Source organism: Anomalospiza imberbis, chromosome 27, assembly GCF_031753505.1.
Source record: "Anomalospiza imberbis isolate Cuckoo-Finch-1a 21T00152 chromosome 27, ASM3175350v1, whole genome shotgun sequence".
In the NCBI taxonomy this organism is placed as follows: domain Eukaryota; kingdom Metazoa; phylum Chordata; class Aves; order Passeriformes; family Viduidae; genus Anomalospiza; species Anomalospiza imberbis.
The window spans coordinates 1,158,753-1,183,682 of record NC_089707.1 but is presented as its reverse complement, the minus strand read 5'-3'; the positions used below and the strand labels follow the sequence as shown (position 1 = coordinate 1,183,682).

Genomic DNA, 24,930 nt, shown 5'->3' with positions numbered 1-24,930 from the left:
CCCGAGTGGGCAGCACAGCCTATTGATTAGGCTGGGCTTTGGTGGCTGCCAGGCTTTGCAGCTCAGCCTGGTGGGCACAGGCTGTCTATGGGGGGAGGTGCTCAACCACAAGGACTTGGATATGAGGGAAAGGTTCTTCCCCCCGAGGGTGCTGGCACTGCCCAGGCTCCCCAGGGAATGGTCCTGGCCCCAAGGCTGCCAGAGCTGCAGGAGCGTTTGGACAGCGCTGCCAGGGATGCTCAGGGTGGGGGTGTTGGGGTGGCTGGGCAGGGACAGGGCTGGACTCCATCCTGGTGGGTCCCTTCCAGCTCAGGATATTCTGGGATTCTAGGACTTTCTGTGGTTACCAGTTATCCCAGGCAGTGTCTCAGCTGTGCCAGCGCTGGTGTGCAGTGGGAAGGTGCCACACAGGCGTCCTGGCTGGGCTGGGCTGGGCTGGGCTGCTCTGAAGGACAGGAACACTCCAGGCAGGGGACAGGGGAGCAGAGCAGCCCTGGGTGTGTTGGTGCCACCGAGTGCCAGCCGAGTTGGGAACGGCCGCGTGCCAGTGCCAGCCGGGGGCTCTGGCAGGAGCGAGGTGCTGTTAACAGCCATGATTATTAGCAGAGTATTAACCATATGCTGCGGGGAGCTGCCTGGCAGAGGGGGTTTCTGGCTCAGTGCAGGGTGGGCAGGGGCTTGAGCAGTCACACAGGACCTGCCGCTCATCGCTGCGCCCGCGGCTGCTCCCGCTGCGCCGCGGCTCTCGCGGCTCCAGCCCCGGATCCGGGGGTGGGAGCCAAAGTGCTGGCAGCAAGCAGGGCTGGAGCAACTCCTGCTGCTCTGCTGGAGGATGCTGAAGCCGTGCCCTGCTCCGGCCAAGGCCCAATGCCTGCATTTCCATGATAAAACTGAGTTTTGTTCAGAGTGAAGCAGCTGTGGAGTTTAAAGTTTAACTACGCACACAGTGGGCATTTGGGACTGTAGTCAGGAAGGTCTGTCTTAAGTGAACATGTATAAAATGTCCTGCTGGCAATGTATTTTGAGTCAAATTCCCTCTTCTCCCCGAATTAACAGCTGGATGCTTTCCATGCTGCAAAATAGATTTCAGGCTTGGAGTTCAGGCCTGAGGTTGGTTCATGCTGGAGTTCGTCAGGTGGGAGAGGAGAGAGAATGAGCACTGATTTAATTTGAAAAGAGGTGCACTTCTAGATGTGCACAATAAATGTCATGCTGCTTGATGTTCCTCGTTTCTGGCAAATTCCCTTTCTTTCTTAGGAGTTTGCTGTATGAAGTGTGGGGTCTCTTGGCTATAACCTCCTCAGGGGAGGGTGCAGGCATCTGGATCTTCTCATGCTCTGGATTTGCCTCTTTTACCCAGGGAGAAGTGAAGGGAGAATAAATTCTTTGGAAAGGGTGGAAATTGAGCTAGGAGGGAACGCAGAAGTTCTTGTCACCCCTCAGGGAGGCTGGAGATAGGACTTGAAAAACGGAGTACAGCAACTTAAGATAGGGGATTTTACATAACCGTTTAAATCTACATTATTCAAATCTAACAAAGGCCAAGTAATGACCCAATTACAACTCTTGAGAGCTCATGCCTGGGTCCCTCAATGCCTGGGTCCCCTGGTAGGTGCCAGCTCCGGTTCATCTCCTCCCTCCCCCCAGTTTATTTTTAAAGCAGCATTTAGAAGCAGAAAGGAAATTTGCAGTGGGTGGATGAACTTTGCCTCTGAACAACACACGCCAGCGAAGGCACTTCACGTATGACTTGTGCCGGGCTCCTCGGGGCAGCTTCAGCCCACACCACAGTGGAAAAAGAGGCTGGGAGCAAGAAAAAAGCCCAAAACGCCTCCTGTGGTTGGCAAGTGATAGGTGTGGAGGGGTAACCTGGGGTTCCCTGCTCTCCATCACCCTTCTTTGACAGCATGAGGTTGTGTCAGTGGGTTGGCATGGAGCTCGGGGAAAGGTTCTTCCCCCCGAGGGTGCTGGCACTGCCCAGGCTCCCCAGGGAATGGTCCCGGCCCCAAGGCTGCCAGAGCTGCAGGAGCGTTTGGACAGCGCTGCCAGGGATGCTCAGGGTGGGGGTGTTGGGGTGGCTGTGCAGGGACAGGGGCTGCACTGATGATCCTTGTGGGTCCCTTTCAGCTCAGGATATTCCAGGATTCTGCACCTCTACTTGCCCTGCTGCAGGAAGGGGTCCATGACTACTAAATCCCCTGGGGAGGGAGAGCAGGAAGGTGTTGCATCAGCCTCAAAATCTCTCTCCAAGCAGTTGGAGGAGGGGAGGGGTTCCCCAGCCTGTGTGGGGCTGTTTTGGGGGTGCTGGGCATTGCTGTCCTGGGGGGACACTCCTGTTCTGCAGAAGCAGAAGGTGCTGGGTGCACAATGGAACAAGGCTGTTCCTTTCCTCCACTCATGTTTGCTGCTCAAACCTTGTGTTTTTCAGCCTCAGCAAGTGCTGAGCAGAAATGCACATGAAAAGAGCCAGCAGTGCTGTTTTTTGGGGGGTTTTCTTTGTTTGTTTTTGGTTTTTTGGTGGGTTTTTCTAGTTGTTTTTTTTTTTTCTGTGTATGTGAGTGTGCTTTTTGCTGGTTGGTTCATGGTGCATCCCTTCCCCCCTGCTCGCACATGCAGACCTGCCTCTTGCCACTTGGCAAAAAGGGAGTTTGATCTCAATCTTCTTCCCTACCATGAGAAGAGAGAGTGAGCACAGGCAGGGTGGGATCGGCAGGGTGGGATCAGCCACCTAAGTTCAATTTTCAGCCCTACTGGAGATGTTTGCAGAACCCCCCTCCTGCCCTGCGGGGGGGAGGGGGGCGCAGGGAAGCCCTGCAGCAGTGCAGAGGAAGGTGAGCTGCAATCTTTGGGGTTTGTTTTTATTTTCTAGCCCAACTTCCTGAGGAAACAAAGCTCATCCGATGGTGGGGCTGCTGGGCCACCCCAAACACCTTGGGAGCCCCTGGGGTGAGCAGCAGCCTTGGGGCACATCTTGGGGGGCCAGGGGGCCATGTGCAGGCAGGTGAGGGCAGGTGTGTGCAGGCAGCCGGGATGAGCACTAAACACTGTTTACACCTTCTTTTAAATCCATGTATAAAACATCTACACCCTGCATGCATATATATGATCCCAAATTTGTGCTCTTTATGAATGGCAGTTGGTTCCTTAACTACTCTCTTTGCATCTTTACCACATTTAACTGTTTTTTGTTGGGTTTTTTCTCCTCCCCAGCATTTGTGAAAACAAAGCTGGGCAGACGGTTCTGTACAAAGGAATGTTTCTGACCACAGCCAGACATCAGCTATGTCAGGGCATGAAACGCTGCCTTTCTGTAGGCTCTTGTGCCATTACATTGTTTAATCTTCAAAGCATTAAACTTTTGGGTTACTCAGACATTACAAAGCTAAAAATAATAAAAATTCAAATGACTTAGTGGTGAAAGTATCTTGAGTAGAAAAAGGATATTAAAATGTTAATTCACTAAGCGTTTTCCCACCAGTTGTTTTATTGGCTGGAGCTCCGTTTGTGTGCAGGAGAATTAGTTTTCTTTTCTGCTGCACACAGGTGCATGTAAATTATTAAATAGCAGCCTCTGAAACTCTCCCAACTTTTATTAAAAATATTTATACAGGTTAGGTGACGAGGTGTGTTTTTGAGGAAGCTCCTGGCAGGAGAGGCTCAGTTGTGATAATGAAGCTGTAGTGATAAAGCAAACAAGTCCCCAGAGTGACCAATTCTGTGAAATATATTAATTTTTTAAATCATGAGTAACTATATTTGCACTTGGAGCAGCTTCCTCTCCCCAGGCCCCAAGGCTGTGTCAGGTCCTGGGTGGGACCAGCAGGGTGGGAGCTGCTCTGTGAGGCTGGGGTCTCATCCGTGAGCCCTCCCTGCTGTCCAGCTGGACCCACAGGCAGCCCTTGTTGTGCCCAGGCACTGCATGTGGCTGGAGGTGTGGGATGGGACCAGGACTCCTGTGGGAGCTGGGATAGGGAGGGATAAAACAGCTTTGCTGTCATTATCCTGCTGGTTTTTATGAATGGAGTCGGCCTTTCCCCAGGGCTCACCTGTAGCCAGAGTGAGCAATTTTGGGATGAAACTGTTGGTTTGGACCATGGCAGGGATGCTCCTTGGCTGGTTTCCAGTTGCCCCTGCAGAAGCAGGGGTTGTGCATGTGGGGATGTGTGTGAGAGCAGGACTGTGCCTCCCTCCTGCCCCTCTGAGTGATTGAGCAGGGACACAAGGAAAGGTTTTTGCATCAATAACGGGCTGCCTTCCCCCTCCCCTCCCCCAGTGTGACCCCTTTGCAGCAGCACAGTAAAACCAACATACTGAAATCTCTTTTGTCTTCCTTTCTCTCTCATCTCCTTGTTTTTCTAGATGTTTCCCTTGCCAGTGGCTAATGGAAAAAACAGACCCACGACCCTTGCGAGCACTCAGTTTGGAGGATCAGGTACTGTCATTTTTTTCCCCCTTACACCATAATGTTTCTTGCAATAAATTTGTGTTTGGTTCCAGAGACGCCGTAGGGGAGGGGGTTCTATATTTTGGTGATGTATTTTTCTGGTGATGCTCTGCTGCTGTTTCTCTAGATGGTTTCCTTGTTGCTCCATGTGTCTCTGGGTGGGCAAAGCTGCTCTTGCTGAGCTGTCTCCCATTAAGACGTTGCTGCCTGAGCTGGAGGTTGTTGTCCCACTGCTCCAGGAGCCTGGGAGCAGACAGGGCTGCTCTCTAAGCTGCTTAGATGTGTCTGCACTGCCCTGGAAGACTTTTGCTGTTCCCCTTTGAAGATGGGGTGGTGGTGGCTCATTCCTGGCTCACTTTGGGGTCTGCTCCATGCAGCCCCTCCAGCAGCTCGCTGCTCTTGGGTGGGATCTCAGCATTCCCAAAGGGATCTTGCAAAGCCCTCCAGGGTGCCAAGAGGGGATCAGGGATGCCAACATCCAAGGGCTTTGAGAGCAGAGCAGTGGGCTGGAGAAGTGGCTGCAATTGGAGGCTGAAAATGTGCTGGTTGGCTTGAGGCTCGGGGAGGATTGCTGGACAGTGCTGAGCCAGGGTTTCAATGCCCAGGGAAGCTGCTCTGTGCAGGGCTCACACAGCCCCTGGCATGAGGGAAGCTCAGCTAATCTGCCCTTCTTGCTGAATACTTTGTGGATGGTTAAAACTTGACCTTCCCTGCCCTGGGCTGGCTCCAGCTGTTCAGGGAAACTCCTGGCTGTGCTGTGACACTGGGAGCATCCCAGAGACTGGGCTGGGATTTCTGGAGAGCAGCTTTGATGCCCCAGTGGGGCACTGGGGAACCTGCAGCAGCAGGGTGGGAGCTTTGCCCTGCCTTGTCCTGCCCTGCTCCTGCCCTCCTGGACCAGGCAAATGTGATGCTCTCAGACTGAGCTGTTTAGCTGCGTGTCAAGATGGTTTTGAGCAAACACTTTTGCAGGGAGGGAAGCTGTTGAGTGGGTGCTGGAGGAAATTGGAGGGGAGAAAACTCTCGGGTTAGCCCAGATGGAAGCTGATCTCTTCAGCGAGTGTTCCTTGTGTGCCTTCTGCTGTTAAAATAATCCACAAAAGACGTGCTACACACTGGGGGGAGTAGAGCAGTGCAGGAGCTCCCATTAACCCGTTTCCTGCTCAGAGCCTGCCTTGGCTGCCAGCTCCGTGGTGCTGGCCAGGAGCAGAGGTTGGAGTGGGGCCCTGCGGCACAGCCAGACCCCTCTTCAGCCCAAACAAAACCAAATCTTTGATTCTCCCCCCACCCCTTCTTTTCTTTCGGTGAGTGAAAGGTAATGTTGACACCACCCTTCCTCTGGGCTGCTGCTCTCTGAGCCTGACTGGGAGCAGTTCATAAAAACAGAGCACTGATGTTATACAACTGCACTGAGGGACGTTGCACAATCCTTGCTGTCCCAGCCTCGGACACAGCAGAGGCTCCCTCATACTGCTGCAGGCATCCTGCCTTGGGAATGCAGCTCAGGGCTGGGTGTAGGGCAAGAGCTTTGCTCCAGCAGCAGATTTATCCCTTGGTCAGCCATCCTTGGCCTCACCTGGAGTTCCGGGGACAAATTTCATCTAAGTGTCAGCTTTGGGACTTCTTCCTGCTCCTGCATCTTTGGCTTTTTGCTGGTGGGTGGGTAACTGCAGTAAGACATCAGCGAGCTGTGCCATGCAGAAGGCTGTGCTCTGTCTGTTAGAAGGATCCAAGGTGTCTAAACAAGGCCCTAGAAAATGGCAAGAGGTTGTTCTCACAGACTGTTGGTTTGTTGGTTTAGCTTTATTCACTGATGCAGTCAGGTACTAGTTAGAATTGCAGAATTATGGAAAGCTTTGGGTTGGGAGAGACCTTAAAGCTCATCCTTTTCTACCCCCTGCCATGGGCAGCGACACCTTCCACTAGACCAGGCTGCTCCAAACCCCTTCCAACCTGGCCTTGGTCATCCCCCAGGGTAGTTCATCCCCCAAGACACAGGCAGTCATCCAGCTCAAAATTATTAACCTTGATTATTAACCTTGATGTGGTCAGAGGGTGGAGAGCAGATGATCCTTGGATTTGGGGATCTGGGCTTGCAGAGGGAGCAGAGCACCTCACAGGCATACCATAATCTGGACCTGCAGGTGATCACTCTAAATCTTGCCATGCAGGAAGGCCTGGACTTCTTCTTTAATGTGCCACATGTGTTCCAAGCCCTTCTCAGTCAGGACCAGCAGTGAAGGCAGTGCAGCATTTCCCCTCTGCCTGCAAAGGAGAAGCAAACACTGATATGTCTGAGTCTTAGCTCAGTGCTGTGCCCCACAGTGTCAGGATCTCTTTATTTGGGCTTGTTGTGGTAACCTCAAGGTAACAAATTGATGTTGTCTCGTGTGCCAAGAAATATTGGTGTTTATCCTTCCCCCAGGATGGCAGCCAGTCACTGGCTTGGGTGTAATTGGGTTGGACATGGGAATTCATGATCGATCTCCCTCTTCCCATCTCCTTGTGGAAATGCTGGGGCAGTGTGCAGCTTTTATTCTTTTTCCCCTCCAGAAGAGCTGTTATCTCCAGGCTCTTTCCTCCCCAGGGAAGTGAGGAGGGAAGGGAGCAAAGCACAGACTGATCAGTCCTGACCAAAATGAGATTTTTGCTTCCAAAGTCCAACTGGTAAATAAAGGAACAGAAACATTTGAAAAAGGCAATCTCAGTGATAAAATTATCCCAAATTCAAATCCTTTTCAAATTCAAAATTTCTTTACCAGAAGTGTTGTTAACCATTGGCTGCCCAGAGCAGGGATGGAATAACCATCCCCTGAAGTGTTGAGAACAGATGTTGATGTGGCACTTGAGCACATGCTTTAGTGGTGAACATGGTGCTGGGCTGACAGTTGCACTTGAGCATCCTAAGATCTTTTCCAACCTTAACAATTCAGTGTTTCTAATAACTGCCCTGGCCAAGCTGCTGGTGGCCCCTTTACCAAGGAAACCCCTTTTTCTCCCTGAGGCCAGAAAAATTCAAAGTGTTCATGCAAACCCTCCAGCTTCAAGATCCCTTTGCTTTCCTATTTGCCTCCCGCTTTTATTTTAAGCCCTGCCACTGTTTCCCTCATTTCTGTCCTCAAATGCTCCGGGGAGGAACTGGTTTCGCTCCCCTGCCGCATGGACAATTCAGCACCTCCGCTTTGCCTTTTCTTGGCAAGGAGAGACCCAACAATTGCCACAAGGATGGAGCTGACGTCACCCAGCCCGTGGCTGCAGCATTTATAGCACATATAGGTCACCGCGGGAAGTTGGTCTTCCTGGGGCTGGGAGCTGCAACCAGTGTTTTCCAGCATGGGCTGTTTTCTGCTGGGGTTTTATTTTAGCCAGGGTGCTCAGCCCATGCCTGTTGTCCTGCTCCTCAAAGGGGTTCACCTTCCCCTCCAAAAAGTGTTTGTTGCTTGCAGTAGCAAAACATCTCAAAGCGTGTCCCCCGTCGTATCATAGTTCATAAATGACTAATCTGAGCTGCAGCAAGCTCCCTCCTAGTGCTTCATCAAGCCCTGCCTCAAGCAGGAAACCACTGGGGCTGAATTTCACATGGAAATGACCATTTTAGTTGACATCGAGGCAGTGGGAGTGGCCGGAGGCAGCAGAGTTGTGCTGTGGCCTCGTGGCTGCTGAGTTTTCAGCAAGGTTGGTGTGTGCTGGCTGCACCTTTGCTCCAGCAAAGGGGATTGGGCTCTGCAGAGCAGGGAATAAACCCAAGGCACGTGGTTGTGTGTGAGGTAAAACATCTCCTGGAGCACCACACGAGCAGCACTTCCATCTGTGGGTAGTGTGGAGGGTGTGCAACCATCTCCCTTCCCATCCCAAATGTTATGGGGTGCCAGGACAGGGTCCTGATGGGATGGAAGCCATGAGATCTCCTGCTGACAAATTATTCTGCTCTCAACAAGAGAAGCCTCTGCTAGTTTTTTTTTTTTTTTTCTTTTAAGTAAGCGAATTCAGCATTAATGCCTTTTTCTTCATGCCTTGTGCCAAAGTGGGTTGGTCTCTTTGCTTGGGCTCTCAGGTGGCTATGGGAGGGCGAGTCCCCTCCTGGCCCATGCTGTGATTCCCACCCCCAAAATATATTGGGTGCTTCCTTGCTGGTGAGCTGAGGCTCCCTGTGAGGGAATTGCTTTGATCGGGGGAAGTTCATCAAGTCCATTTGAAGCTGGTGAAGCAGGGAGTTTTTCAAAGGCTTACAAGCTGGTGCATGTAACAAATTTTAAGTTATAGTCTGGTGAACAAAGCAAATGGATTCTCCCTGGAGGGAGGCAAACCCGGATCCCCTTTGAAACTCTCTTTAAACAACGCACAGACGTGGATACCTGTGGCAGCAGCACCGAGAGTCATAAATTCTCTGAAAGCTGGGGTTGTCTCTTTAATTGGTGCTATGGGGGAGCTGTTTGAAGGTTTAATTATTTCGAGCGTGCAGGCAGCCCTGCATTGGGAAGCGCTGAGCAGGATGGGCAGGGTCTGGTACAGAAGGATGGTGCTGGGCTCCCCTCTGCTCCTGGAGCTGGGTGGTTTGCAGGGACACCACAGCAGGCAGGGCTGGGAAGAGCCAAGCACAACGATTCTGTCACCGTGCTGTCAGCAGTCGAGTCCCAGGCTGCAGAAACCCATTTGCAACTGTTTTCCATAGTGAGGAAAGCAGGAGCTTTTATTAGCAAGGCTGTATCACGTTTTCCTACTAACTGCCTCGAGTTCCCACATGTTTTGCTTATGCTGAAGTGGGAGTGCTGGGCTCCGCTTGCTATTTTGATGGATGATGAAAGGCAGACATGAGGTGTGCAATATGGGACTTGATATTTAGAACTGGCACTTCCCGTTCAAGTTTGGGATCCAGGCTGCGTGTTTTTGTGGTGTGCCCGTGCAAACTGTCACCAAACAAACCAAAGACAAAACCACCACAACAGAAAAAGGCAAAGCAGGAAAATTCACTTGCCAGGCCATTGGTGGGACCATTTGTTTCAAAGTAAATGTTATTGTTTAGCCATTATCAACTGAAATCAAAGGAGAGCTGGGGGTGCTCACCTGGAGAAGAGAAGGATCCAGGGGGAGCTCAGAGCCCCTTGCAGGGCCCCTGCAGTAGAGCTGGAGAGGGACTGGGGACAAGGCCTGGAGGGACAGGACACAGGGAATGGCTCCCACTGCCAGAGGGCAGGGCTGGATGGGATATTGGGCAGGAATTGTTCCCTGGGAGGGTGGGCAGGCCCTGGCACAGGGTGCCCAGAGCAGCTGGGGCTGCCCTGGGATCCCTGGCACTGTCCAAGGCCAGGCTGGACAGGGCTTGAAGCAGCCTGGGACAGTGGAAGGTGAACCTGGCCACAGCAGGTGTTTGGAAGGAGAGGAGCTTTAAGGTCTTTTCCAACCCAAAAACTATTCTGGGATTCCATGGAAAACTCTTGCCATGGCCAGGTCCAGATTGCAAAACCGTGCAGTCTCTTTGCCTCCAAGTACAGTCCCTGCCACCCCTGCTCTCCACAGCCCTGGAGCCTTTCCATTGCTGCTGCTGGCAGAGCCCACTCCCGAGATGCAGGAGGATGCTCCAGGTATGGCAGGGACACACTGTGTGCTGCAGTCCCCACCTTGCTGCTAACAAAGCCTGGGCACTCTCAGTGAGTTCATCTCCTCTGTGTGAGTTGGGCTTTCCGCTTTGGTTTTGTCTTTGCCCTTGGGAAGCTCCTGTTCTCCTCCCTCTTCCCTTTCTGCTCCCTGTTTTTCCCGTGGGGTGCATCCCATTTACCAGGATATGGAATCAAGGTCTGGAAGAAAAGAGTTGGAGGGCCCAAAAGCTGGGGACAGGGAGTGCAGGTCGGCAGGAAATAACATGTTTGGGGCAACAAATGGCAGGGGAAAGTCTTCACACCTGTGTGCCTTAATCCAGGGTCGCACCCCATCTCTGATCCTCGTGCCCTGGGCTGCATCTTCCTCCTCCCAGGGATCCCCACCTGCACAGAAGCTTCTCCTGTGCCTTTGCAGTGATGTTGAAACAGAATCCCAGAATGATCTGGGCCCATCTCATTCTCTCTCCTGCCATGGGCAGGAGCACCTTCCACTATCCCAGGTTGCTTCAAGCCTTGTCCAACCTGGCTTGAAATATGAAGGGCTCTCTCTTTCTCACAATTAATTGCTTCCCCTTGTATTTTATTTCACTACTGGGAGTTAGGGTGTCCTGTCCTGCCAGAGGCACGGCTGGGTTCTAATGGACACACAAGGAGCAAGTCTGGGAAGAGCAGGGACATGGTGACAGTGCTGTGGGGATGCTCTAGCAGCTGGGGAGAGGCAAATATAACCTAGTCCCTGTCTCAATGTGTGTTTAATTTGAGGGGTGAAGGGTGCATGTTTTCAAGGGAAGGTTTTGGGGGGCTCTTTTGGGTTTGTTCATCTCTCACCTGGAGAAGAATCCTCCTGACTGGATTTAAGATCTTTAACTGGGAAAGAGTACAGAGAATGCTGGGGGTGCCAGAGCCAAAGCTGTACTGAGATAAGTGACAGCTTTTGTTTAGAAACTGCCAGTTTGCCACAGACCTTGTTTAAGCACAGTTTTAACTTTGCCAGAATTGCTGAGGCAGTGCAGGGCTCTCTTCCCGGCAGAGCTCTTTCCTGGATGAGGCAATTCCAGCAGTGAGGCTTGAGGGGCTCTGATGGGATCAGTGTGTCTTGTGTAAAAATCTGAGGGGCTGAGGGGAAGCTGGGCTTGGTGTGCACCTTCTAAAAGAACAGGTACAAGCTCCAGCACTGCCTTGTCTTTAATGAGATGAGATGGTGGGCAGCAATTAGTAAGTAAAGAGGGTAAGTTCAGCTTAGATATTGGGCAGGAATTGCTCCGGGAGGGTGGGCAGGCCCTGGCCCAGGGTGCCCAGAGCAGCTGTGGCTGCCCCTGGATCCCTGGCAGTGCCCAAGGCCAGGTTGGAAGGGGCTTGGAGCACCCTGGGATATGGAAGGTGTCCCTGCCGAGGCAGGGATGGAACTGGATGAGTTTTAAGGTCTCTTGTAATCCAAACCATTCTGGGATTCTGTGAATTCCCTCTGTCACTGCCCTGTTCCTCAGGGCTTTCATCTCCATTCTGAGCTCTTAGATGCTCTCTGGAGGGCAGGACTCTGGGGTTTGGTGCAGCTCTGCCTGAGTTCACCTCTAATCCTGCCCCAACCCAGGGCTGCTCAAGCAGCACATGTTGGCTCGGCCTTCCAGCTCCAGGCCTCCATGCTCGTTGTGCTCTTTCCAAAGGGGAGAGATGGCTTTGGAAGGGGCCCAGCAGGTCTGGCAAGTGTTGCTGCTGGACCTCGCTGCTGCTAATTTGCAATTCCTCATGCCCTGTGGGGTGCCCTGCTGCAGCACGTGTCCCATGTGTGACCAGCTCCTCAGCCTGGTGCATCTCCATTGTTAATGGTTGTGTCCAGTGACACTCAAACTGCAATTATTAGTAGTATTTTTAATTAGAGGCAACAAATTGGTGTCTTAAGGGGGTGGATTTAATGCAAAGTGCTATTTTCTTACTCATCTCTCACCTGGCACCACCCCAATGCACACAACTGAAGGACACTATAAATACCTGGTTCCTGACTGTTATCTCTGTTGTCTTGGTGGCCTGGAGAGAAACTTCTTTATTCCTTCCCTGCCCTGGGTGCAGGATGGACGGATTCACTGAGGGCCATTTCCATCATGGGGAGGGAGGGAGTCAAGGGGGAGCCAGTGGTGGATGTAGTGACAATAGAGCTGTCTCAGAAATGTCAAAATGTTTACCCACATCAGGTGGAGAGGAGGCCATGGAGATGCTGCAAGGGCTGGAGCCCCTCTGCTCTGGAGCCAGGCTGGGAGAGCTGGGGGTGCTCCCCTGGAGAGGAGAAGGCTCCAGGGAGAGCTCAGAGCCCCTTGCAGGGCCTGAAGGGGCTCCAGGAGAGCTGGAGAGGGACTGGGGACAAGGCCTGGAGGGACAGGACACAGGGAATGGCTCCCACTGCCAGAGGGCAGGGCTGGATGGGATATTGGGAATTAGGAATTGTTCCCTGGGAGGGTGGGCAACCCTGGCCCAGGGTGCCCAGAGCAGCTGTGGCTGCCCCTGGATCCCTGGCAGTGCCCAAGGCCAGGCTGGCTGGGTCTTGGAGCAGCCTGGGACAGTGGGAGGTGTCCCTGCCCATGGCAGGAGGTGGGAATGAGCTTTGAAGTACCTTCCAACTCTAATCACTCTATGATTCTGTCTGCCTGTTGGATTCCCATATGTCTGGGCTGGGATATCCTGCCCTCTCCCAGCAACTCCAAACAGCTGGGAGTGGGGTAACTGAATTGCCCACCAGTGTTTGTGTGGCCAGGACAAGGGTCCTGGGCAGTGCCAGGAATGGGTGCCATGGTTTCCCTGGCACATCCCAAGCCCAGATGGATCCATGCAGCAGCCTCAATCTGATGAGCCTGCGAAGGCAGGATGGCAGTGATCCTCTTGGTGCCCCTTCTCCTGAGGGGAGGCAGAGGGGCAGGGGCTGAGCTCTGCTCTGGGACAGGGACAGGAGCCCAGGAAGGGCTGGAGCTGGGCCAGGGCTTGGCACGGAGCTCAGGGAAAGGTTCTTCCCCCCGAGGGTGCTGGCACTGCCCAGGCTCCCCAGGGAATGGTCCCGGCCCCAAGGCTGCCAGAGCTGCAGGAGCGTTTGGACAGCGCTGCCAGGGATGCTCAGGGTGGGGGTATTGGGGTGGCTCTGCAGGGACAGGGACTGGGATCAATGATCCCTGGGGGTTCCCTCCAGCTCAGGATATTCCAGAATTCTGTGATTTCCAGCTAGTGGGCATCTCCCAGCCCCTCAAAGCCCTGGGATGATAAGTTGGCCTCATTGCAGGTACCTGGTGCTGGTGGAGAGATTGGATTTTAGGAAATCTGAGCTTTTTCAGAGGCTGGTGGCAGGCCCTGTGCTTGGACAGTGAGTGCCCGGTCCCCTCCAAGCAGAGCCCATTCTGTGCATACTTCAGAGCCCCCTCTGCCAGGAGGTCCCCAAATACCTGGCAAGCTTTGATTATCACATTAGCTTAAATAAATTGAGTTATACACCCACGGAGAGAAGAGGTGCTGCACTCCTTCACTGGTGACTTAGAGTTTAATTAATTTTGTTGCCAAATGAGGCATGAAATACAGTTTGAAATACATTGTGGTGCTGAATGTGTAATTGTACAGGGGCCTGGGAGCACAGCTGAGGATGGGAGATCACCTGAGGCAAGCCAGGCACGGAGCTCTCGTTGCCCCAAAGCGGGGCTATGTGACAGCAGAGAGCCCATTTGGGGGACAGACAGGGGACAGAATCCCCATAATGCTTCCCAGTGGGGACCAGGCCAACTCCCCCATCACAGCAAAGCAGGGCCCAAAGATGTCATTGTGCCCACAGGTGCCCCACTGTTTGGGGTTTTTCTGCCAGAGGATCCAACTCCTGGGCAGGATTCAAACTGGTGGCAGTGTCCCCAGGTGTGTCTCCCCAGGAGCAGCCACTGGAGCCATCATCTTTGCCATCCAAACAGGGATTTGCCTCGGGTTTGGGGTAGATGGAGGGTGGGGCTTTTGCCAGTGGGTTGCAGAGATCCTGGTCCGTCTGTCCCTGTCTTGCAGGGTGGAAGTACATCTGAACAAACATCAGAAAGGGAAAATCTGAGCCATGAGAGGAGATTTCTTGGTTCACCTTTTGAGAGTTTCTGCAGTGGCTGTTTGGATGCTCTTCTCCCTGCCCTGATTAATGTTTCTGGAGGGAAGTTGCCTCGCTTCCCCAGTAAAGAAGGGAAAGAGGCAGTCCAGGACATCTGCCCTCATTTTTTAATCCTGAATTTTTCAATTAACTCGCCAGGTAGGCCCAGCTCCAAAGCCAGCAGGGAGAAAAATGTAAAAAACATTGTCCATCTGCCTGTGAAACCTGGGAAGCACATCCCCACTTCCAAAGTGACCTCAGGCAATGTCTTCCTCTAAATTTAGCTGGGGATTGCGTCAGGAGTAAGAAGGAGGTGAAGTTAATGTGGCATAAGCTTTTTCTAGCAGGGGAGTTTGCCTGGTTAGACAGGGACTGAAAATAAATAAATGAGCTTTGTATCAGAGCCTCTGGAGCCAAGGCTGGGAGGGAGGGCAGCCTCCAGCACACAGGGACATGACGAGGTGGCTTTTTTGGGACCAAGCAGGGCAAGGGACAGTCATCTATAAACCTTGATTTGTCCTAGCTGGGAATAACCTTCCAGGAGAGTGGGGGATGTCCTGTCTGTGGGCACTGGATGTGGCCAGCAAGCTCAGGGGTCACTTCTGGTGGTGGCATCTGCCACTCCTGGGGCAGGTTTAGTGGTGGCTGCTGGGCACTGCTCAAATCAGAGCTGTTCCTCCCCTTCACAGGGAATTCTGAAGCATCTTCTGCCCATCATTCCTCCATCCCTGGCCCCTGGGGTGAGGAACTGGTAACGCTTTCCCCCTCCAAAAGCCCTCCCAGGTGTGTGTGTGGCACCCAGGGCTGCCCCTGGGGACAACCTGACCTGGAAGAAGCCAAAATCCTTCAGGACAAGCCTTGGGGTCACTGGTGTTGCCAACACCCTCTCTTACCTTTCTGCCTCATCCTTCTCAAGCTGGGGAGGACAAATCTCACTTTTGACAAGTGACAAAACCCATCCTGGTGGCGGTGAGTGCATGACCTTCCCTGAAAGCGGGGGTGGCCTGGGCCCCTTCTGCTTTCTGGGACATTTTATTCTGCAGTGATGTGGTCTCCCTTGCAAAGGCTCCTCCTGCCCCGTTAACATTGTTATACAAAGCAGCAGTTTGCCATCTAATTAGGAAAAATACGCACTAACCTCTACCATATGTTGCTCTCCTCCTCGGATTTGCATTTGAAAGTCCAGCTGAATTTCAATGTGAAACTGGATTTTATCCAAATGATGAATGGCCCGAAAAGCTGTGGGAAGGTGGATGTGCCTCCCCATCACATATGGTTGGTTGTTTTTTTTTTTTCCCTTTTTAAAGAAAAAATTGTAAAGCAGGGTTCCTTTATTTCTTGTCCCATGGTTCAAAGTGTTCACACCTTTCCTCCCAAACTGGATTTGTCTGGCTGGGTGGTCATTGCAAGGCCTGTGAGGTGCTGGAGCTCCAGTCCCACGAGGAGATGGACTCGATTTACTCTTAGCAACTTGTTTTTGGTGGCAGCTCCATTCCTGGCTGTGTCCCGGACTGAGCCCCCAGCGTGGGCAGCAGGGGAGGGGGGATTCTGCCCCTCTGCCCCTCTCAGGTGAGAGCCCACCTGCAGAGCTGCCCAGCCCTGGGGAACCACAGCAGGAGGACATGGAGCTGCTGGAGCCAGGCCAGAGGAGCCACGGAGATGCTGCAAGGGCTGGAGCCCCTCTGCTCTGGAGCCAGGCTGGGAGAGCTGGGGGTGCTCCCCTGGAGAGGAGAAGGCTCCAGGGAGAGCTCAGAGCCCCTTGCAGGGCCTGAAGGGGCTCCAGGAGAGCTGGAGAGGGACTGGGGACAAGGCCTGGAGGGACAGGACACAGGGAATGGCTCCCACTGCCAGAGGGCAGGCATGGATGGGATATTGGGAATTAGGAATTGTTCCCTGGGAGGGTGGGCAGGCCCTGGCACAGGGTGCCCAGAGCAGCTGGGGCTGCCCCTGGATCCCTGGCAGTGCCCAAGGCCAGGCTGGATGGGTCTTGGAGCAGCCTGGGACAGTGGAAGTGTCCCTGCCATGGCAGGGGGTGGGACTGGATGAGTTTTGAGGTCCCTTTGAGCCCAAACCAGGTGGGATTCAGTACATTTTCCCAGCCCATCAGGTGGGTTTGTGCAGGAGCCCCTCACGTTGCTCTTGCTGTTCCCTGAAAGGGCCCCGGCTGCAGCTCCCAGGCTGGGGTTTGAGGCTTTGTGGTTTTTCACTTCAGCTGGAGCAGTGGCTGCTCCAAGCCCCTTCCCACACAGGGCCATGGTTTGGGCAGTGTTCCCCAGGTGCCAGAGAACAGGAGCAGGGCTTTGCTGCTGCTTGGGCTGCTGAAGGCTTTGGGAGCCAGAGGATTGCTGAGCCAACTATGCACATCCCCACAGTCCCTCAGAGCCTGGACTTCCCACTTGGCTCGAGGCTGGATTTTTCCCCTTGACTGAGGTCTCTTTAAGCTGAGTTAAGCTCTGTGACAAACTCAGCGTTATGTTGATGAGCTGGGTGTGCTTACATGACTCTTACTGACCTTTTACCTCACCTACCTGGCAAAAAAAGCTCTTAAAAACCACATCACATCCTGATTATTTCACATCCTCTGTGAATCTGTTGTCGGACAGTGTCTTGGGTGCCGGGCTGGCCATGGTGCTTACAGGGGGAGCTGCTCGCTTTGGGTTTCTGACTTTTGTTCTCCTTTCTCTTCACTCCTTGGAGATCAATTCAGTTTTTAAGACAGTTTTTGTTGGGGTTTTTTGTTGTGTTAATGCAGCTGAACTAATATGATTACATTTCCAGATTTGGGTAATGGAATAACAAGTCAGGAAGCTTTTTTTTTTTTTTTTTTTTTAAGAAAGGAGAACTTATGTCACTTCCAAGTCTCCAGTTGGGAAGCTCTTTCCCTTTATCAGTTACTCAGAGAGGTTGAGGGCTCTCCATCCCTGCAAGTCTGGAAGTTTCCAAGGCCAGGCTGGACAGGGCTTGGAGCACCCAGGGATAGTGGAAGGTGTCCCTGCCCATGGCAGGGGTAGAATGACGTGGGCTTTGAGGTCTATTTCCACACAAACTATTCCATGATTCCATGTTCAGCTCTTGACATGGGGGCTTCTGGAGGCTGTGGCCATGCAGGGACACCCTGGTCCAGGGTGCTGCACTTTGTGCTCCGTGTCCAGGTTGGCCACAAACACAGAGAAGTGACAAAGATGTTCCGGGTGCCCAAAAAGATGTGTCTTCCCTTTGCCCTGAGAGCTGCCAGGCCAGGGCGGCAGTGTCCCTCCCATAGGGCTGTGCTTGGGGCAGAGGCCCTGGCACACCCACCCTTCCTGGGGCTGTTCCACCAGCATCTTGAGGCATGTTGGCTTTGCTCATCTCTGTGCTTGCTCTCAGGTTCAGAGGAGGGATCTGGAAAACAGCTCAGCCAGAGCATCTCACAATGGCAACTTCCTTTCTAAAAAGAGAAGGATGTTGTGGAGTTGGTGGCTTCCCATTATTTTCCCCAATTTGAGCTTTCTTGCCACTGATCCCGCAGTGTCAGAAAGACCCAAAGCTGTTGGAGAGTGTCCCAAGGAGGGACACGGAGCTGGGAAGGGTCTGAGGAGCGGCTGAGGGCACTTGGCTGGTTCAGCTGCAGCACAGGAGACTGAGGGGAGGCTCCTCGGGGGCTGCAGCTCCTCCCGAGGGGAGGCAGAGGGGCAGGGGCTGAGCTCTGCTCTGGGACAGGGACAGGAGCCCAGGAAGGGCTGGAGCTGGGCCAGGGCTTGGCACGGAGCTCAGAGAAAGGTTCTTCCCCCCGAGGGTGCTGGCACTGCCCAGGCTCCCCAGGGAATGGTCCCGGCCCCAAGGCTGCCAGAGCTGCAGGAGCGTTTGGACAGCGCTGCCAGGGATGCTCAGGGTGGGGGTGTTGGGGTGGCTGGGCAGGGACAGGGGCTGCACTGATGATCCCTGAGGGTCCCTTCCAGCTCAGGATATTCCAGCATTCTGTGATTCTGTGAGTGTCAGGTTGTGTGTCCTGCTGTGCTCTGGGATCAGCCTCACTGCTGCTGGAGCTCGCTGTGGCTCAGTGTCATACATTGTGTCACCGAGCTGCTCCTGCCCTCTGGGATGGGGTCCTGGCCAGTGGAGCAGAGCGGGAATGGGGCTGTGGTGTTTTCCCTTTTTGGGAATGCTGTAAGAAGGTAGTGACTCACTTTCCATGGAGCTGATAGTTACCCTGCTCCTGTCTTGGATTTGTGTTGTGTAGCCAGCAGGATTATTTATAACTTAGCCAGCATCCCGAGTCTATTGTTTCTGCAAAGAGCAGGAATGACTAGATGACTTCCTGAGATTTTTTTTTTGCCACCCCCTCATTTTTTATTTTTTTAAAAATCTACTTTTCCTTCCAAGTATTATATTTGCCAGTTGGATGCTTTCCCCCCACATCTTCCCCTCCTGATTGTGCATTTGTGCTGCTGACAATCCCACTACCGGTGTTGCTTTAACTCTAAAATCTCTCCCAGGAGAGGCTGGGTGCTGTGCCCTGGGCACCTTCCCATGGCATGAGAGGCTCTCTGGCCTCATAGGTGCTGGGCACTGAGGCAGGAGGCTCTGGCTGTGCCATTAATGGGAGGACTGTCACCTCTGTACCCTGTGCATGCTTTGGGATGGGAGGTGCATCCCAGGAGCAGAGTTATTCTGGTCTGGGATTGCACCATCGAGCTCTGGGTCAGCCTTGTTATCTCTGCCTCTCTGAAGGGTCACTTGGGACAATCCAAAGGTATCACCTGAGCCCAGGGATGTGCAGAGCAAAAGCCATCTCCATCCTGGCACAGCCAGCTTTGGGGATGTGGCACTGGTGGGCATGGAAGGAGTGGATCCTGGGCCCCTGTCCTCAGGTGTGTGGCTGCTCTCCCAGTGGCAGTGATCCCATCTGGGCAGTGTTTGCCCCAAACCTTGGAGCTCTCCTGCCTCTTGTCCCCCGTCCCTTTGCTCACCCACCTGCTGTTGATTCACTGTTGGTAATATGAAGCCCAGCAGCCGTCACCACTTTAATTAATTAATTAAGTGCTTCCATGGAAATCAGTGGGGAATGAAGGTGCAGGATGGAGAGAAAGGGCAGGGTGGGTTTGGTCAGCTGAGCCAATCTGAACCTTTGAGGGGGTACCTACATGTTGAACTTGCTTGGGGAGCATCCCCAGCACCCCGAGGCTGCCATGCACAGCCTCTCCTCACCCAAACAGCTCCACTTTGCACCTTCTTGCTTGACCTTCATGCCTGAGACTCCTGATTTGGGTTTGGTTGAATCCAATTTCCTTTTGGCCAAGTGTGGAGCTAGTCAGTGGTGCCCGACCCAGCTGTGTTTCCTTCATTTTCTGCTGCCTGGCCGTGATGTAAGGAGCAGCCTCTGAGGCTGGGGCAGCTGCAGAAGCGACCAGGGGTGAAACAGCTGAAGGGGAAGGAGCCTGGGCTGCCTTGTGGGCAGCAGAGACCCTGCTCAGGTCCTCTCAGTTTCCATTAGTTCAGAACTCACAACCTGGGGCTTGTTGAATGTTAAGCTGCTGTTTCTGGCTGAGGTGCCTGGAGCCTCTGCCCGGTCTCTCCCTGTCGGTCACCAAGAGCTGCCTCGTGTCCCCTCCAGCTCTGGCTCCTTCCTGAGCTGCAGGGAAGTCCTGGAAGAGGCTGGCAGTTCTGGTGTTCCCCCTTTCCAGGGCTCGTGGCACCGAGGTGTTGCTGTCCCTGTGCTGACTTTCCAGGAACTGCCTGGCTCTACTGGGATGCGTGAGGTTGATCCAAGTGGAGTTCTGTCGTGCTGGAAACACCACTTGGATATGAGCAGCTTGGAGTGGAAAATGAGTCCTGAATTCTGTCCTGTGGGGTTTTTACATGCTCTTCACAGAATTCCAGAATGATTTGGGATGAAAGGGACCTCAAAGCTCATCCTGTTCCACCCCTTCCCATGGGCAGGGACACCCTTCCACTGTCCCAGGCTGCTCCAAGCCCCAGTGTCCAGCCTGGCCTTGGACACTTCCAGGGATCCAGGGGCAGCCACAGCTGCTCTGGGCACCCTGTGCCAGGGCCTCCCCACCCTCATAGAGAAGAATTTATTCCCAAAATCACATCTAACCCTGCCCTCTGGCAGTAGGAAGCCATCCCCCCATGTCCTGTCACTCCATGCCTTCTCCATGGCCAGTTTTGCTCTTCCAGGCTTCCTGTGGCGCAGAGCACTGGCTGTAGGTCAGAAACTGGAGGAGTGTCTGTCACCTGAGATCCTGGGCTGAGAGATGATGCTCTGAGGAGTGTCTGGGAATTGAGGCATCTCAGGGAAGTGATGTCTGGAATCATGAGTTCACAGCAAACTTCTGAGGTTCTCTTTGGTTGCTGTCTTGGTCACCACTGGAGGTTCCTTAGGCCTGGCACTTCGCTTGCTTCCCGTGGGAGCTGCTCCCAACACCCTTACAGCCCAAGCAGAGCAGGTTTGTGCATCCCAGAGGATGCCTGTGCTGGGCTGCTCTTGCTGCTGCTTGTCTTCGTTCCTGTGAGGTTTTCCAGCTGCCAGGGCACCCTTGTGCTGGCTCCTTCCTATCCCAGACACTCAGTGATGTGGGGTTTCTCCCTGAGCTGGAGCTTCCAGGCGCTGAGTGATGTCCCGAGTGAAGTGCTGCTACAGTTCCATCCCATCTGGCTCACTGCAGCATTTCCCTGCAGCACTGGGCAAAGCCATGCTGGGTGGCACTGAATTCCCAGTTCCTGCTGGTTCCTTTAAATTGAAGTGTGTGGGAAATAAAGCTGGGTGAAATGATAGGGAGCTCTCCATGGCCAGCAGGACCTGAGAACCAGGCAGGAGCATCTCCCCCAGCTCCCTGCCCTGCCCAGCCCTCCTGGCTCAGCTCAGAAATAGAGAAGAGCACTTCTCCCCCTGCTTGCTTTATATTTTTAAAATAGTTGTGGTTTTTTGTTCTGTATTCTTTAAATAATTGTTTGAAAAGTTGAAACTATAGAACTGGGTTTTTTTTTTTAGTTTTTTTTTCTTTTTTTTTTTTTCTTTTTTTTTTACCCAAAAAAGAAAACTGAAAGATGGCTGAGATGCTGTGGTTTGGAGCACCAGTTGTAAATAAATTTTTGGGTATTCCAGCATGACAGGTTTTCCCACCTGGAGAGTGGGTGCTTCTCCCAGGAGCTGTGTTTGTCCATGCAGGTCTTCCAGGGATAATCTGTGCCACTGTACTTTGTGCCAGTAAAAAGCTGAGCTGGCTCAGCTCTGGGCTCTGCTGCCTCCCTTAGCTCTGCCCTCATTTTTGGGCAAGTTTCTCCATCTGTACAATAGCAGAAAGAGTTTTGTTCCCTGGAGAGGCTTCAAGGTTTAACATTTACAAAATGCTTTGAGATCTGCAGATAAACGAAAGCCAAACAATAACCAGTGCCCAGGGCTGTGCCAAAGGAGTTCCTGGATCACCATGGCAGATCTGTGCAGGATGGGGTGGAGGTGGCTTTTGTGAGAGAGCAAAAACTGCTCCAGCTGCAGCACCGGTGCTGACCTGGCCTTTAAAGGGCTCCTGACAAGGGGATAACAAGAAGAGAACATTATGGGATCACAGAGTGCTTTGGGCTGGAAGAGACCTTAGGGATCATCTCATCCCACCCCCTGCCATGCCTAGGGACATCTTCCACCATCCCAGGGTGCTCCAAGCCCCATCCAGCCTGGCCTTGGACACTCCCAGGGATCCGGGGGCAGCCACGGCTGCTCTGGGCACCCTGTGCCAGGGCCTGCCCACCCTCATCTGTCGATCAGAGCATGACTGAAGCACTTGGGTGATTTTTTTTCCAGTGCTCCCTAGGAACAATCCTGATCTGGAAGAGGTGCTGTCCATTTTCTCTTTGCTCTCCAGGCAGCGCTTCATAAACTCCCTGGTAAACCTGATCCACCCCATAAACTTCATTAACTTTCCTTTCACTGCCTCTGCCTGTCCCAGCAGTGAACTCTCTGCAGTCCCCCAAACAAAGACAGGCAGCGGTGGGCAGGACAGGACAGAGGCACCGGGAGCTGCTCCTCCCTCCCCGGGGCTGGGGCTGGGGCTGGGGCTGGAGCGCTCGGCGCAGGGACCGAGGCTGCTCACTGCCAGCGGCTCCGGGGACATGGCAGCCCAGAACAAGCTGTCCAGGGGTACGTGCTCCTGCCACACAGCTGGCAGGATGTTTTGCTAAAGGGTGGAAGGGTGGTTTGTAGTGGGTGGGCTGGGAGTTGCACTCTCCAGGGATTGGGTGGCAGGTGGGCTGTGGAGGGTCAGGCTGGAATTGTGCAGGGATCTTCTTCTTCACGTGTGCTCGTGGGCAGGAACTGAGAGCCTTAAAGCTGCTTGAGGACACCCAACCCCTTTTGGGAGCTGGAACAGATCAGCTTTGTCTGCTGCCTCCCCACTGTGTGTGCCCTGGTCCCCTAAACCTGTTATAGCTGTGACCAGGGCAGGGCTGCAGGAGGAGAGGGGTCTGAAGGTTGGTGACACAGCACAAAGTTCAGGTGCCAGCTGAGGGTGTCCTGTGTAGGGTCACCCATGGCCCCCACACCATGAGCCCATTGCTGGCACAGTTAATTGCTGTATTGTTAATTACTGTGGTGACATGGCCTGGATGTGGGGTTTCCTTGCCCTACAAGGGGCTCGTGGGATGGTTTATATTTCAGGTGGTTTTAGACATGAATCAAACAAGGCGCAGCTCCCTGGAGGTGGTCTGGCTTTGATTGGAGTTTTTTTTTTTGTGCGTGGAGTTGTAACTTAAGAGGAATCATTTAGTCTGCTGCATGTGGTGCCTGCTTTGAACTGAGGTGGGGTACTGGGACACCTTGGGAAATCTGCACCTCTGAGTTTTAAATAAACATGGGCTTGTGTGTAGGTGAGGCAGCATCCTGGATGCAGACTGGGCTCTGGGATGCCAGGGAGCAGCTGAGGCTTTGGGATGCTGCAAGATCAGGGGGAATTGCAGGGTGGACAGAGCCATGCAAGCCCAGGAGCAGGTTCCCATGAGCTCCTCACCTTGACCACAGCAGTGTGGTCAGGAGCTGGATGAACAACCCCAGAGTGTGGTGGATCCTGGGCACCAGAGAGACTGCTAACAACTTGTTTCCCCTTGGTTCTGTTGGGAAAGGAGGGCTCTGGTGGGAGCAGCCAGGGCAGTTTATTCCCTCCAGCCTGTCCCTGCTCCCTGTGCCATGGTGGCACCAGCGCTGGGGCTCTGAGAGGCGAAGGTGTGGGGCTGTGGTTTTGCAAACCAGCTGCCAGCTGAGATCTTCCTCTTCCCGTCCATCCTGGCCTGCCCCATCTTAGGGGCTTCTGGGGCACGTTGTGCTCCAAATGGGGAACCGATTTTCTTTGGGTTTCCTGCTGCCTTACGTGTTCAGCAGCCCCTGGAAAGTCCAGCAAGCCCAGAAATCACTCAAGAGAAATGCAGGGTGAGAAGGTCCCTTTCCTCCCACAGCAGCCAGTGCTGCCCTGCCCTGAGCCACTCAGGAACCTGGTGCAATGAGGATCTGGAAGGAGCTTTGTCAGGGGCCAGCATGGCCCTGGGTGTCCCCAGAGCAGAGGTGGGAGCTGCCAGCAGAGCTCACATGCTGGAGGCAGTCCAGGGATTTGGGCATGACTTTGGTCTTTGTTTTCCTTGAAACACTAGTCTGAGAATTGCATGCGTTTTTCTTTTCCATTCTCATTTTTATACATATAATTTTTAATTTTTTTTTGTTTCAAACTTGCATTTGCAAAATGCAGCCACTTTCCTTTGAGACAGCAGCTTCTCATCCACAGTGGTGAGCTCAGCTCTCACCATCCTAGCAAACTGCAGCTCCAGGTTTTTAACTGCTGCAGCTCTTTTTGTTCATGTAGGAAAACATTTCTTTGAGCTTCTCATAGTTAAAAGAAAGCAATCTTTGAGCAAAATATCAGAGGAGCTTGTTAATTGTCAATTTTCCTAGACAGTTGTATTAGGATTCCTGATAAGGAGTGTTAGTGCTTGGCTTGACAAAAGCACCAGAAATCGAAGCCTCATGTAGAGGAGACACAGACAAGATAATCTAATGGGTCTCTTTTTTGTCTCCAGCTTGTTCTGAGCAGCAGAGAGCCCTGGAGGGGCTGACATGGGCTGTGAGGCCAGGCTGATGCTGCTGTTGGTTTGCCATGCTGGCTGTGCAGCAGGGAGGGGAAACTGCTTCCCACCTTCCTGGGGTCACCTATCCACAACCCAAACAATGGCCAGCATGTGCCCAGAGCATGAGAGATGTCAATAAAAATAATAAAATCCGCTTTCCTGACACCTCTGGGGCTTTCAGGGGGCTGGGCTGTGGGGTTTTTTCAGTGCTTTTTTTGTTGCCCAGCACAAGGGATGAGACCAAGGAGCACCAGCTCCTGCCAGTCACTGTTGAGAGATGCCAAAGCTGCACCCAGGAAATGGTTTGAAATGTGCAGGCAGGAGAAAGGTGCTGGTTAGTCCTGGGAAAGAGGAGGATCCGTGCTACTCATTGAGTGCCATCTACTGGCACCTCACCCGTGCCACCATTTGCCCAGGGACAGTCAGTGCAGGAATGGTGAGGGTGGGCTCCCTTTGCTTCTCAGCCGTGCAGTCCCTGCCCATCGTAGGGCAGGAGGAGCCTGGCAACACCTGCCGAGGGTGGCACGTGCCAGCCAGAGCTGGTGCCACCACGATCCATCACACACAGGTTGGATCCAGGCTGCCCTTGGCTCTGTCCTGGCCTCTCCCTGGAGCTGCCCCGGGCACTTCTCTACATCCCAGGTGACACACTGACATTTATAAAACCTTCCTCCCCACCAGCTCGGTGCCTTAATCCCTCCACCAGTGCT

The 24,930-nt window shown here is 53.3% G+C and overlaps 1 protein-coding gene across 10 annotated transcripts in view; it reads left to right on the top strand.

The window, feature by feature from the left end:
- Positions 1–24,930, top strand: part of TCF3 (transcription factor 3) — a 77,706-nt gene that overhangs the window by 5,176 nt on the left and 47,600 nt on the right. For all 10 annotated transcript variants that reach the window (XM_068174167.1, XM_068174163.1, XM_068174161.1 and 7 more), the window contains exon 3: positions 4,360–4,432. In XM_068174167.1, the coding sequence (XP_068030268.1) occupies positions 4,360–4,432 (73 nt within the window). The remainder of the gene's footprint in view (positions 1–4,359; positions 4,433–24,930) is intronic.